This window comes from Equus przewalskii, chromosome 17 (assembly GCF_037783145.1).
Source record: "Equus przewalskii isolate Varuska chromosome 17, EquPr2, whole genome shotgun sequence".
NCBI classification, from domain to species: Eukaryota; Metazoa; Chordata; class Mammalia; order Perissodactyla; family Equidae; genus Equus; species Equus przewalskii.
This window is the reverse complement of record NC_091847.1, coordinates 3,796,246-3,809,129: the sequence shown is the minus strand read 5'-3', so window position 1 is coordinate 3,809,129 and position 12,884 is coordinate 3,796,246. Positions and strand designations below refer to the sequence as shown.

The following is a 12,884-nucleotide window of genomic DNA, read 5'->3' as shown; positions in this document are numbered from 1 at the left end:
CGGAGCTCCCTTGGTCAGGGTAGCCTGAGAACACGTTTACTGTCACAGGGGGGCTGGCTCTGTCCAGGCAAGGAGAATAGGTCTGGGAGCAGGGCGCAGGCCGGGGCTGCACCCATGGGCCCCCCCTCCCGCCCCTGCTCACAGTCTCCCCAGCACACCCAGCCCCTCCCAGTGGCCCAGACTCTCTGCTTCTTGAGGGTGGGAGCTAGGCGGCTCCTCCCAGAACCCAGAGGGGGCGCTGTGTTCACTAGTATGTGCCAAAGCCCAGCAGGAAGAGGGAGCTCAGCCTGCCACTCCATGCCTCTGAGCCTGGCCCATCAGGGGGGAGCACGGCGGAGGCCCTGAGGCCCACGGTGACCAGGGCATACCTTACTCATCTCCTTGTGGAAGTTTTCCTCCAGGCCCGCAATGCTCTGAAACGTGTTGACATAGAAACCTACACGGCTGCAGGAGCGGGGGGAAAAGGGCAAAGTGAGCACACAGGTCAGGGTGGACAGCCCAGGAGAGCCACACACGCTGATACACCTCCACTACCACCAGAGACACAAACCCTGAGGGCACGGGGCACCCAGGACAGACACACGTGACACAGCCACGCAGCCTCGAGGGGAGGCCGAGGCTCAGCCCTGCCACCTCTGGCCCTCACCTGTTCCACAGGGATGGCAGCTCCTCCTGCAGATCCACATTCATCTCCTCAAACACCTTCTGGGCTTTGATGAGCTCCTCCTCGGCCTGAGGGGCAGGACAGGTCATCCCCCTCTGCTGAGCCTCTGTCCCAGCCAGCCCAGGCCCACCCCCAAGACCTGTGCCACCCAACCTCCCTCTCTGGGACCAGGACTCTTGGCAAGATGGAGGCTGAACTGGATGTGGACGCCCAGGGAAGAGCCCTCAAACAGCCCCTCAGGCCCTTGCAGCCAGGCCAGTGGGGGCTGTTCCAAGAAGGGGAGAGCAGAGCAGCCATGGCAAGAGGGAGACCCCCCCATCTGGCCCAAGTAGGCCACAGGGGAGGCAAGGGATGAACAGGGCACAACAAGAAGGCAAGAGACAAGGGGCCTGGGGGGCTGGGGCACAGTAGGGGCACAGAGGCAGACCCAGAGCCAGTCAGGTGGGGGCCCTGCCCGCTCCCCCGGGAACCCCTCTCCAGCTAAGAGTCAGCCTGCTGCCTAGCTCTCCGGGCCTTGCTGTCCCCTCCTGAGGATTCCTTTCCCCTTTCTCAAGGCGGCTCCTACTCAGCCTCAGCCACCAACCTGCATTTCACCTCCCTGGGAGAGGCTTTCCTTCCCCCCCTCACCTCCCCCCACCCCTCTCTCCTCTGTGACCTGTCCCCACCCAGGCAGAGGGCAGGGCCAGGGAGGAGGGAGCTGGGCTGCTGGGCAAGGTGCCTGTGCCCTCCCTGAAGGCCTTCCCCAGGGCAGGCCCTGTGCCCTCCAGGCCTGCTCGCACCCACCAGGTGGTGGCGCTAAGGCCCCATCACAGAGCAGAAGGACAGAGGGAGCAGCAGGCACCCCCCTCTCTGAAGGTGGAGGGAGGGCCAAGGGGAGGCTAGGGTGAGTCACAGGCCCCTCCAGAGAAGGGGCTAGCTCCTTCTGGACAGCGCTGCTGGAAACAGTGACTCAGGGGGGTGACTTGGATTCAGGGTCTGAGTCACAGCCCTGGAACGTGGCAGCTCCGCCCAGGAGAACACTTCCCCCCAGCAGCCTCACGTTCTCAGGCCTTCTGGCAAAGGCAGCCAACCGGCCTGACAGCCAGACTCTCACAAAGCCAGGATTTCTGCAAGCCCACCCAGCTGTCCCATCCCGCTTCAGGCACCAGATCAGCCCAAGTCAGCCCCTCCCCTGCTGGGCAACGACCCCCCCCACCTCCCCCGCCCCACCCCCGGGCTGAGCTGTGGTGACTTGGGGGTGCAACTAGAGGAGAGAGGGGCCACCATCGCTCCTGACTATACAATTACCTTCAGGTTGTTGGAACCTGCTAGAGTGGGCATGAGCTCCTTGCCTAACTTTTTAAAATCTAATTTAACAATTAAAGGTAGAATAGGAAAACAAAAATGTCTCTAAACATGCATGCCTTAGGCCACTCCTGGAATAGCCCAGATCTGGTGTGACCTCTGAGCCATGGCCAGGCCATCCCTGCCCTACTCCTCTGAGCACCCCAGTGCCTGAGCGGGGGCTGCTCACAATGGCTTGTAGAACCCACAAAATGAGCGACCCCACAGGACCAGCCTCAAGCGCCTCGCACTCTTATACACGCCTCCCACTCCACTGCAGAGTCTGGCTCAAATCCCGTGTCCCCCCACTCCACCTTGACCACCCCAGCTCCTATACCCGCAGAGACCACCTCTCCGTGAGCATTCAGCTGCCACCCCGCCACCCTGGTCCCAGCTCCCCAAATGAACAATCATGACAGTGAGAGTGTTGACGGCACAGCTGCTCACTGCTGTGCGCCAAGCCCTGTTCACACGTCCCAGCAACAGCAATGCTGCAAAAAACAGAGCAGCTCCGTGTTAGAGTTCCTGGAAGTCAGGGCTGGAGTCTTTTATTCCCTTTGGGTCACAGTCCTCCTCTTCCAGCTCTTTCAGAAGCACGTGGCCGGGGGGGAAGAGCTGTCCACTGCGGGGAGCATTTGCAGCCCCAGTGGCTCTGCTGCATGCTTCTGGCACAGAGCGCAGACCCAGAATGACCTGCTCCTCAGGCAGCAGGGCCCCAGGGGCCTGCAGGCAGGTTTTGGGAGACTGGAGCAAGTGTGGAAAGCAGCTCAGAACTAGCCCAGGGGACACCTGGAGCTGGTCAGCCCTAGAGAGCACAGCCTCACAAGGCTGCACTGTCTCCCCAAAGGTAAGTCAGCCAGCAGGGCCCCAAGTGGCCCAGCTCATAGCCAGCCAGCTGCCCACAGGAACTCTGAAGGCTCCCCAGCTTCCAGCAGGCATGTGGCAGGTGGGGGCAGAAGGAAGTCACGCTCAAATAAAAATTGGATCCAAGTGGGAAAGCCAACTCGGCTGAAAGGCCAAACATCTGCAGCCTGACGTCCGAAGACGAGGTTGTAAGCCTTGGCCTCCCTGCCCTCCCCGGGACGGGGGCCTCCAGCAGGATACCCCGGGCCCAAAAGCAACTGCAGAGACCACCCTAGGCCACACAGTCTCCCAGGGGCTTCTCCCACCCAACAAAAATGTTCACCTGGCCTCCTGCCAAACCCATTTCAGAAAAATTATGCAGAAACCCTGGCTGTGGGTCAGCAACCCCATTCGCCCTCCAGCCAGAAGTCCTGAGCTCTGCAGGCAGGACAGGCCCACTCCAGCCCTCGCTCCTCTTCCACCTCCTGCAGCAGAGGAGGATGTGCACCTATCGACGGCTAGGCCACCTTCCCCAGACCCTGAAGATCCAGGGCCACCTGACCTCAGGGTGAGGCTGTCAACAGTTCAGTGCCTCCAAAGTCAGCCCACAGCTTTGGCCTAAAAGAAATCAGGCAGCAGGTCAGGTAAGAAATTGGGCCATGAGCCCTGCTGAGCCCAGAGCTCTCCACATCACTGGCATTCAACATATGTGGGTTGAAGATGATGAAATCAGGAGGTGGTCCAGAGAAAACGCGGCAGCTGCCCAGAGGGAAACCCAACCTCCTGGGTCGGGCGTCTGTCACTCCCTCCCACCCTGGGATCATGAAGGGGCGCTAGAGTCATGTCAGTTTCACTGCCGAGAAATCCACAAGGCTGTCTCTCCCAGGCACTGTATCCAGCAGTCCCTGGTCACACCCTGCTCACCCAGGACCTGGCCCATGCTAAGGGCAGGGGCTGAGAAGAGTGAAGGATGGCCAGGGTAGCAGGATCATTCAGGAGTTTTGTACAAAGAGCCTCCTGTGGAAGCCTTCCAGGACCACTGTGGTTTGGACTCTTTGCCCTCCATGAAACTCACAAAGAGCCGACCCTCTAGGCCCCAGGTGTCAGCATCCCAGCCAGACTGAAAGGCCTCCCAGTGTCCACTCCAGGGGCCCACAAGTCCCAGGGATCCCCATGAGTCTGGCCAGCTGTGGCAGGAGCACCCACATGGAGCCCCAAGCCAGGGAGCTAGGATAATAACGAATGACCCAGGGCTTGAGTCAAGCAAGCCCAAGCTCAGCCACTAGGCGGCTCTGGGAGCCGGGGCAGGACATTGTGCTTCTGTGGGCAACTTTGTCTCCTCAGTAAATTCAGGATAGCCTCACAGTTCTTATGAGGGCTGAAGGACAAGCACGCCAGGACAGGAGCCTTAGTGACATCATGTCCCTCCTGGTAGGAGCCTCACAGAGGATAAGCGGCTCCGAGGCTTTCCTGAGTTCCTGGAGGCTAGGATTTCAGTGTCTCAGGACTACAGAGACCCAGGTCAACCAGTGCCCCAGCCTCTCTCTGCCTCATACATTTGACCTCAGGTCTCCCAGCAGACGCATCTGAAACAGCCCTGCCTCCCAACCCGGGAAAGGGGCTGAGCCCTCCCCCACCCAGGGGCAGTGCAGGGCAGCTGGGCAGACAGGCGCCCAGCGCCAAGGACAGGACAAGAGACCAGAAGGCGCCAGCACGTGCAAGGTTAGAAGCCAGTGTCACCTGATTTCGGAGCAGGTTAGTTTGAGCTACGAGATGAGCCTGCAGTTTGCCTTGGCACCACTGGGGGGCGGCTTTCTCAAGCAGCGAGACAGGCTGGGGGTGGGGAGGGGAGGTCAAGGCAAAGGAGAGTGGAGAAACAGGAGGGAGACGGGAGAGAGAAACAGAGACACAGATATTAAACACCAAGTCCAAACATCCCAAACGCAGAGACAGACAGGCTGGCCACCCCCCAGGGGCCGGCCCCCGACAGCAGGGAAAAGCCCTCTGAGGCTGACAGAATGAAGGGGAGCCCCAAGCGCGGGCGGAGACGGGGGTTGAACTCCAACTGCAAAGCAAAACGTGAGAATTGTTAGCAGGGGCAGAGGGCTGGGCAAGCGCGGTCGGCCGCTGGCATGTGGAGAGTGTGGCCAGCCCTAGCCCCAGCCCCAGCCCCAGCCCCTGGCTTGTTCCAGCTGAGACAGGGTCACATCAGATCCCGTGACGGAATTCCACTCGGAGTACGCCAGGCCGGGCGGGCCTGGTCCCAGTGTAACCCAAGCCAGGTCTGCTCTCATCCTGGAAAGTGGCCAAGTGGCCTCAGGGCGGCCAGAGGGGCCAGGGGCCAGGGGCCAGGGCAGGCACCACAGGATGGGCCAGAAGTGGGCCCTCACCAGGCGTCCTCCCACTTCCCCGCCCAGGGCCAGCACCCCCGCCTCCCCAGCTCTGCGGCCTGGGACTAGTCACGGCTGCACAGCCCTCACAAGGGGGCTGACTGCTGCGGCCAGGGGAGCGGTGAGAACCAAGGCTGCAGAGGGGTGCGGGGAGCGCAGCGCAGAGGGACGGCTCCTCCTGGGCTCCCCGCTGCGCCTCCCAGAAGACTCCCCCTGCCCGCCCACCAGCCCTCACCTTGGCGATTTTGGCTTCATCCTTCTTTTTGGCGGTTTGGAGGGACTCGAAGTGGTGCCGGGCACTGTCGTAGTCCACCAGCTTCCGCCCTCGCTTGGCGATGCGTGACTGGGGGACAGATGGAGGAGGAGGGGTTGAACAGGGCCTGGCACTCATGCTGAGGAGCTGACCCAGGCTGGGCCCAGAGAAACCGGGTCGTGGGCGCAGGGCCCTGGATGCAGCCGGAGGGCCCAGGGCAGGAGACCCCAGGCTCACCGAGTACATCTAAAGCATGCTTGAGACACGGGTGCTCAAACGCTTCTGGTGGCAACGAGCTCACCCCTTCAAGGCAGTCCATGTCCTCTGTGTCCTTTCTCATAGAGAGGTCACACCGATTCCTTGCAATATTAACCCATTTGTCAGCATCCACCAGCCGGTACTGTGTGGGCTGAGCCACTTTCCTGGCCTGGCCCTCAGCTCCTTAAAGACGCCTCCTGGGCCCCAGGCTTATCTTCTCCAGGGCCACCACTGCCAGCCTCCCTTCTGTACTTCCAACAAGGCACCTTCGGGAGCCTGAGGCACCTGCAGTGGGTAGCCAAGGGGGCCAGCATGGAGCACCACCCCCTCCCCAGGGGACAGGTCCAGCACAACGGTCAACACCTGGGCTCGACACCTCTGCTTCCAGGGCCAAAACACTCGGGGTCCCACTCGCCTCAGTGGAGACCCTGGCACAGTGACAGTTTTAGCACATACTAGGCCCAGCAGAGGCAGCTGGCTTTTTGAACATACGCAATCATACAAATACCCCAGAGAGGAGGTGACACACACAACTGCACACACCCCTTCCAAGCACACACAGCCTGACACAGGCACACTCAGGCACACACGCCCAGGCCTGGATCCCTGTAATACACCATATCCAATCCTACAGTCTCTCCTCAGTGGCACAGCCACACACACACACACCAGGGGTCTCACTGTAGCCCAGAGTCCCAAAGGTACAGGCTCCCAGCTCGGAAAGGCCCAGGTCTGGGGAGGCAGGGGGCTGGGGGGCTGCACAGAGAAGCAGCCCTTGAGGGACGGACTTCCAGGTGAGGTGATGCCTGCCTCAGGGCGGAGTCCCCCAGCGCTGCGCCAGCCCCACACCCGTTCCTCTCTCCCTCTCCAGTTCCTTAGCCTGGCCGCCGGCCCAGAGCCGGGCAGATCTACAGACAGCACCTCTCACCTTGATGTCAGGGAACTGGCCCAGGTACGTGTCCATGGTGAGCAGCGCCTGGTCCACCAGCTTCTGGTGGAAATCCATCCAGAGCAGGTCGTTGTTCTGAGGGAGGAAGAGCGCGTGAGTGCAGCACGGGGGCTCGGCCACCCGGCTCCCAGCTCTCCCTCCCAGGGCCGGGGGCAGCCAAGCCCCATCCCTTCACAGCTCAGTGTCTTCTCAGAACCTCAGTTTCCTCATCATTGAAATGGGGGGTAATGACTCCTGCCCTGTGGCCTTTCACGGCATGACTGTGAGGATCAGATAAGCCCAGGGCTGGTGGGGTCAGGGAAGGAGGCCGACTGAGTCATGAGACACAACACAGAGATAAGGAATGGCCACAATGCATTACCTCACGACAACCCACCTCAGTGTGAGGGCGTCAGAGGAAAAACATGACCCTCAGAGACGGCACATGTGAGTGCCCCAACAGGAAAGGCTTGTCCAAGAGGGTGAGACAGAGCGGGACAGGCCAGCAGCAGCTAAGGCCAGAAGGGCCCTGTGGGCAGGGCCAAGACCACCTGCCCGGCACTCACCTCGGCGATCTTATTCGCGTCGTCCCTGCCAGGCCAGTCGGGCTCATACACCTCCTGCAGACACTCGTTCAGCTTCTTAGAGGCCTCATGCATGGCTGTGGGCCAAAAGGGTCACTCTGCAGCCAGGGCCACTATGGGCCAGGGACGCAAGGGGACCTTTGTCCCAAGGCCAGGAGGTATGTGGGCCTCCACAGACAACCCTTGTCCCCTCACCACAGACCCTGCCACCCCTTCCCAGTTCTGCACCCATCAGCTCCACAGGGGGAAGTCCCCTCACTGTGTCCCATAACGCCCAGCCCACCCAGGAGCCCCACCTGCCCCTTACCTTTGACCGAGGCCAGGTAGGTCCGCAAATCCTTCTGCAGTCGAGTGCCCTCGGTCTACAAAGAGAAAGATGGGAACAAAGTGAGGCCCTCAGGGCCATGCGCCTGACCCTGTCTCCTGCACTCTCACGTGGACAAACGCAGGCTGCTCCTCACAACGCCACGGACCAGCTGTCCTCATCAGGGCATTGAGAGGACAGGAAAAGACAGATGTGCGAAAGTCCCCGGGCGGGGCCTGGCACAGCACGACTCGGAGCACAGCACTCTCCCCTCTGGTCAGAAACACGCACCAAGCACCCACTGCCTTCTTGGCACCACGCCTGCCTCTGGAGCCCGGGGCCCTAAGGGACATTAATACTGAGTTTGTCAGCACCTGCCCCTTCAGGGCACTATTCTCAGCCCTATAAGGAAGGCAGGAAGACAGAGACCCCTCCGCCCTAGACAAGACACAGGTACACGGCCGAGTGACACACGACAGCACACAGGAAAGACAAGACGGGCATGGACAGGCCTGCCTCAGATGACCACGGGCCAGGTGACCAACCAGCACAGGAACAGAGCCGGGAGGTGCAGCAACCACCGGACACCTCGTTCCAAACGCTTTAGGTGGCGCCTGAGACCAGCAGGCTCCACAGCATCGCGCCAGGCAAGCAGGGCCCGGGGTGAGCCTTCACGGGGTCAGCAGGGCTGTGATGGACAGAGGACGGCCCCACAGGGACTGGAGACCTCGGGAAGCGGGGCAGAGAAGAGTGGGAACCTCTCAGGACACGCCAGGCTGAGAGGAGGATGAGGATGGAGACGGAAAGGTTGAGAAGGGAGAGCAGGCCAGCTAGTGAGGCCCCCTGAGCCGGGAGGGCAGCCCCCCGGGCTTCCTGAGACAGCAGGAGGAGCAGAGACTGTGGAACCGTGGGCGACGCCTCAGTCCCCTCTGGGCCATCAACACCATAGAAGGAGCGGGAGAGCTGAGCTCCAGGTGGGAGGGGGGCGATCAGGCTGAGGCCAGCAGGTGAAGCTCAAGACCACCCCGTGAGACACCAAAGCTTCCAGAAGCCATGTGAAAATGGCAGAAAGCACACACAGGCTTTGGGGCCATGAAGACCCAGCTCTGTTCCTTACTAGACGTGTAGCTGTAAAAAGTGACTGAGCCTCTCTCAGCCTTGTCTCTTCATCTGTCAACTGGGGAGAATGATCCACACCTGGCAGACCATAAGCAAATGTGCTTGCAGTGCCCGCACGGCGCCTATCACACCTAGGTGCTGGGGGAACAGCTTCAGTGAGCCGGACCAGATCCCAAGCCTTGAAGGACAGCCTCAGAAGATGGGCTGGACCTGAGAATAATGATGCGGAGCAGAGGGGTGACACGAGGAGAGCAGGGCCTCTGGGGGCCATGGGCAGCAGTGGCCAAGGCTAGCCTCTGCCGGGGAAGGGCACCCTCCTGGCCTCTCCCTGACCTGAGGCCTTCCACACTTCCCCACCCCTTTGTTTTGGATTCCCTCACCCTGGTGGAGGGTTAGATAGACACACACCCAGTGGCTGGCCAGGGTTCCAGGGGACCAGCACCCCACAGAGCACCGGCCCAGAGCTCCTACGGAAGACGGAAGGTGGTCTCCACCCCACAGGTCAACACTCCTGCCGAGAGCAAGCAGGGCCGCGGCCCCCTCCCCAAGCTCCCCCAGGCACCCCTAAAGCCGAGCAGGCCCTCCCTCAGAGCCAGGCCTGCCCCTCCCCTGGCATCCTCAGAGCATCGAGCGACAGCTGCACCCTGATGCTGGCACTTTCCAGGCACCGTCCTCTCGACACCTCTGTCCCACCTGACAAACGAGGCAACTGAGAGGTGCAGTGACTCACCTGGGTTGCAGAGGGACTGGTGGAGTCGGGGACTCTCCGGGGCTGGGCCCTGGGCCCCGTCTGCTGCAGGGTCCCAAGGGGGCCCCAAGAACACCTGTTTCCTCCGATGCACACCTCTCGAGACGGCGAGAGTGCATGTGGGGGTTCAGGTGCCCAGAAGATGTCGCACAAGTTCAAAAGAAGGAGTGGAGAGGAGAACAGCAAACCCTCCCCCATACTCCTTCTACCCCAGAACAGAGTATACGCAATTCTTAGGAACACCAGAGTTGGAGGCCCGCTGACACAGCCTAAGAAAGAAGAGAAAGGCCAGTCCCCGAGCGCACCGCCCTGGACCCCCGTCAGGGCTCGGAGTGGACGCTGCGAGACGGGGAATAAGGAAGGCCCATCCCACTCACTCTCGCTGCCGCCTCTCTAGTCCCAACAGTTCTACGCTCTGGGGCAAGGGTGAGGACTAAAGTGTATTCATGATGTAATGCCACTGCATTCCTCTGCTGTCCCAGGATACTCCAGACCCAGCTTCTCTTCCTGCCAGGCCTCCACCATCTCGCCCCTCTCCCCACCATGCCCAGCACCTGTCTACACGGCACCCTGCAGAAGGGGTCACCCGTGGGGTGGGCTGCTGCGCTCGCCTGGGCCTCAGGCCGTACCAGGGCCCCTTGTGCTTCCCAAACAAGGCCGCGCTGTGAGCGGGCACGCTGGGCACAGATGTGAAGGGGCCGCCCAGAGCTCTGCCTCCCGTGGGCCAACTGCAGCTGGCCCCCAGGCCGTGTTCCCCAGCCAGTCCCCAGGGTGGGACACAGCTCTCCCCGGCCCAGGGTCCCCGGCCAGCTGCCTCCTGCAGGGCAGCACCCAGACCAGCCAGCACAGAGAGTGTGTGTTCGCTTCCAAACGGGCTCCCGCAGCCCCCAAACACAGTGTCTCAGAAACAACTCTCCGGAGGCTCCTGGCTTGAACACGCTCCTCACAGAGAAGCTGGGGGAAGGATAAGGGCCACTGCCCCTCGGCCTGCTCTCCTGGCTCTGCACTCAGGGGTCTGCAAGGGCATCACAGCCCAGACCAACACCTACTGCAGCTCCGTGGGGATGGCTCAGCCAGCACCCCACGTCCCTGCTGCACGGCCATCCAAAGGGTGTCCCTTGCCTCCCCTGCCATCAGCCCCCACCGGTGCCCGAGCCCCCATCTTCCCAGTGGGCCTAGGGGACAGGGACGTCCCCTCCTGCATGGACGCCCTCTGACCCCAGCTGACTCTTGTCCCTCTGCAGTCAATGCCAGAGGATCTCACTCAATAGCCAGGGATGCCCACGTTGAGCTGAGCCGTGGGTGGGCCCTGGGGGCAAGAAGGAACCAGACCTGCCCCACCTCAGTGACAGACATGCAAACAGCAGTGATGAGCCCTGGGGTGCAAGCTACAGGTGGCCCCCAGGAGGAAAGCATGGCCCACTTGGAGGACGCAGGCTGGCTTCCAGGAGGGCCTGAGCTGGGTGTGCAGGACTTGAGGGCACAGGGCAAGTGGGCCATCCAGGGTTTCTCAGTGCAGGGGCAGAGGGCAGGGGAGCTGTGGCTAGTGCTGCATGGGCCCAGGGTCCATGTGGCATGGGTCCCTGTAAAAGCAGGTAACAGCAAGGTAACCTATCCCTGTCCGAGGACCCACTCCCATAGGAAGGGGGTAGGAAATTCGCTTCCTTGATGACCAAACCCCCTGCCCTCCTTGGCCCTAAATGGTGCTGGGCTCACTCGCTTGGTGTTCACAGAACAAGAGCAGGAGGGCGCTCAGCTTCCAGCTTCTCCAGCTCAATCTTCACCCACCTCTCCCAGGATCCCCCAGGCCCTGCAGGTGGGCTGAGGCCAAGCCCATGGCAGCTTCCCAAATTAACCCCCTTAAGAGAAGTGAATCCTGACACCTACCCCCAGACGCCAGTCACCCCCTATATCAGTCAAATCCAGAGCTGCCTTAACCCCCAAGGGAGGGTCACCCCAAGCCTTGAATGTGACCTCAAATTCGCCCCCTCCTGCTACCACCCTTGGCCCCTGAAAAGCCAGCCTCTCCACCCAACCTGAGGGCACACAGAGCCCCAGCTCAAGTGACCACTCCATGTCCACAGCCAGGGAGCCACCACTGACTACCTTTAGCCCTGGTCTCACCACCCGCTGCCTCTACCCAAGGACCAGTGAGTGACTCCTTGCCTGGAGCCAGGGACCCGGAGGGGGTGACTCAGGGACGAAGGGAAGAGCATCACTCTGGCCAGCTCTGGGGCCAGGCCACAGGGACCCTCAGCTCCCAGACCTGTGCTTCCCTCACCTTCCACCCAACAGCTTAGCCTGCTCTGGGGAGCCCCTGCCACTCCCAGCCCGGCGCTGCAGCTCAGGGGCTGCCCTAAGATTTCTTCCCAGCCCAGCCAGTTGCCCTCAGGACAGGGACGCAGCTCCAGAGAAGGACCTGAGAGTGGACAGATCAGGATTTAAATTCCCAAGGCCCCCACCCCAGCTGTATGGCCTTGGAAGAGTTGCTGAACCTCTCCAAGCCTCAAGTGCCTCATCTGTAAAATGAGAATATGAGCATGCCCTGAAGGATCAAGGCTCGTGTCTATAAAACCCACAGCAGCACCTGGTCCACAGGAGGTACTCAAGTAGCAGTGTTCCCTAAAAGGCTTTCAGAGCACCCCACAACCTGAGGAAGCTGGCAGAAGAGGGCAGGTGCTCCAGCAGCCTCCAGGAGACAGAATCAAAAGCAAAGACTTCAGGCTTCTTATTCAAGCCCTCATTTTGCAGGTGAGAAAACAGAGCCCCAGGAGGCAGGGGCTCACTCAGGGCCACAGAGGAAGTAGACATCTCTGTCACGAGGTCCACTTGGGCCTTGAAATGCCTCCCACTACTGCCCTAGGGGACAAGCAGCCACAGGGACTCCCATCCCTGCCACGGGGAGCCTCGTGGCTGAGCTCCTCTGAAAGGTGAAGGTGCACTTGGCCCTGGGGCTTTTTCCAGAATGCTACCTGACTCTTTCCCAGCATGCTCCCTGCCTCTCTCCCACCATGCTGCCCAGTCCTCTCCCAAGATGATCCCAGGCCCTCTCCCAGTTGATCCCCAGCCCGCTCCTAGCACGCTCCCTAGGCCTCTCCCAGGATGCTCCCAGGCCCTCTCCCAGCATGCTCCCAGGCCTCCACCCAGGATGCAACCAGGCCCTCTCCCAGCATGCTCCCAGGCCTCCACCCAGGATGCAACCAGGCCCTCTCCCAGCATGCTCCCCAGCGCTTTCCCAGATTGCTCCCTGGCCCTCTCCCAAGATGCTCCCAGGCCCTCTCCCAGCATGCTCCCCAGCGCTCTCCCAGGATACTCCCTGTCCCTCTCGCTGGATGCTTCCAAGCTCTCTCCCAGGATGCTCCCAGGCCCTCTCCCAGCATGCTCCCCGGCCCTCTCCCAGCATGCTCCCCGGCCCTCTCCCAGCATGCTCCCCGGCCCTCTCCCAGCATGCTGCCCAGTCCTCTCCCAGC

General features: G+C 61.4%; 1 protein-coding gene across 50 annotated transcripts in view; it reads right to left on the bottom strand.

The window, feature by feature from the left end:
* Positions 1 to 12,884, bottom strand: part of BIN1 (bridging integrator 1) — a 108,027-nt gene that overhangs the window by 14,634 nt on the left and 80,509 nt on the right. For 30 of the 50 annotated variants that reach the window (XM_070580967.1, XM_070580985.1, XM_070580969.1 and 27 more), the window contains exons 3-8: positions 7,551 to 7,605; positions 7,226 to 7,320; positions 6,660 to 6,755; positions 5,456 to 5,563; positions 647 to 732; positions 369 to 444 (exon numbers count right to left, since the gene is read on the bottom strand). In XM_070580967.1, the coding sequence (XP_070437068.1) occupies positions 369 to 444; positions 647 to 732; positions 5,456 to 5,563; positions 6,660 to 6,755; positions 7,226 to 7,320; positions 7,551 to 7,605 (516 nt within the window). Of the gene's footprint in view, positions 1 to 368; positions 445 to 646; positions 733 to 4,570; positions 4,664 to 5,455; positions 5,564 to 6,659; positions 6,756 to 7,225; positions 7,321 to 7,550; positions 7,606 to 12,884 lie in introns of all 50 variants that reach the window. The other 20 variants (XM_070581003.1, XM_070580965.1, XM_070580975.1 and 17 more) reach the window with 1 other exon arrangement.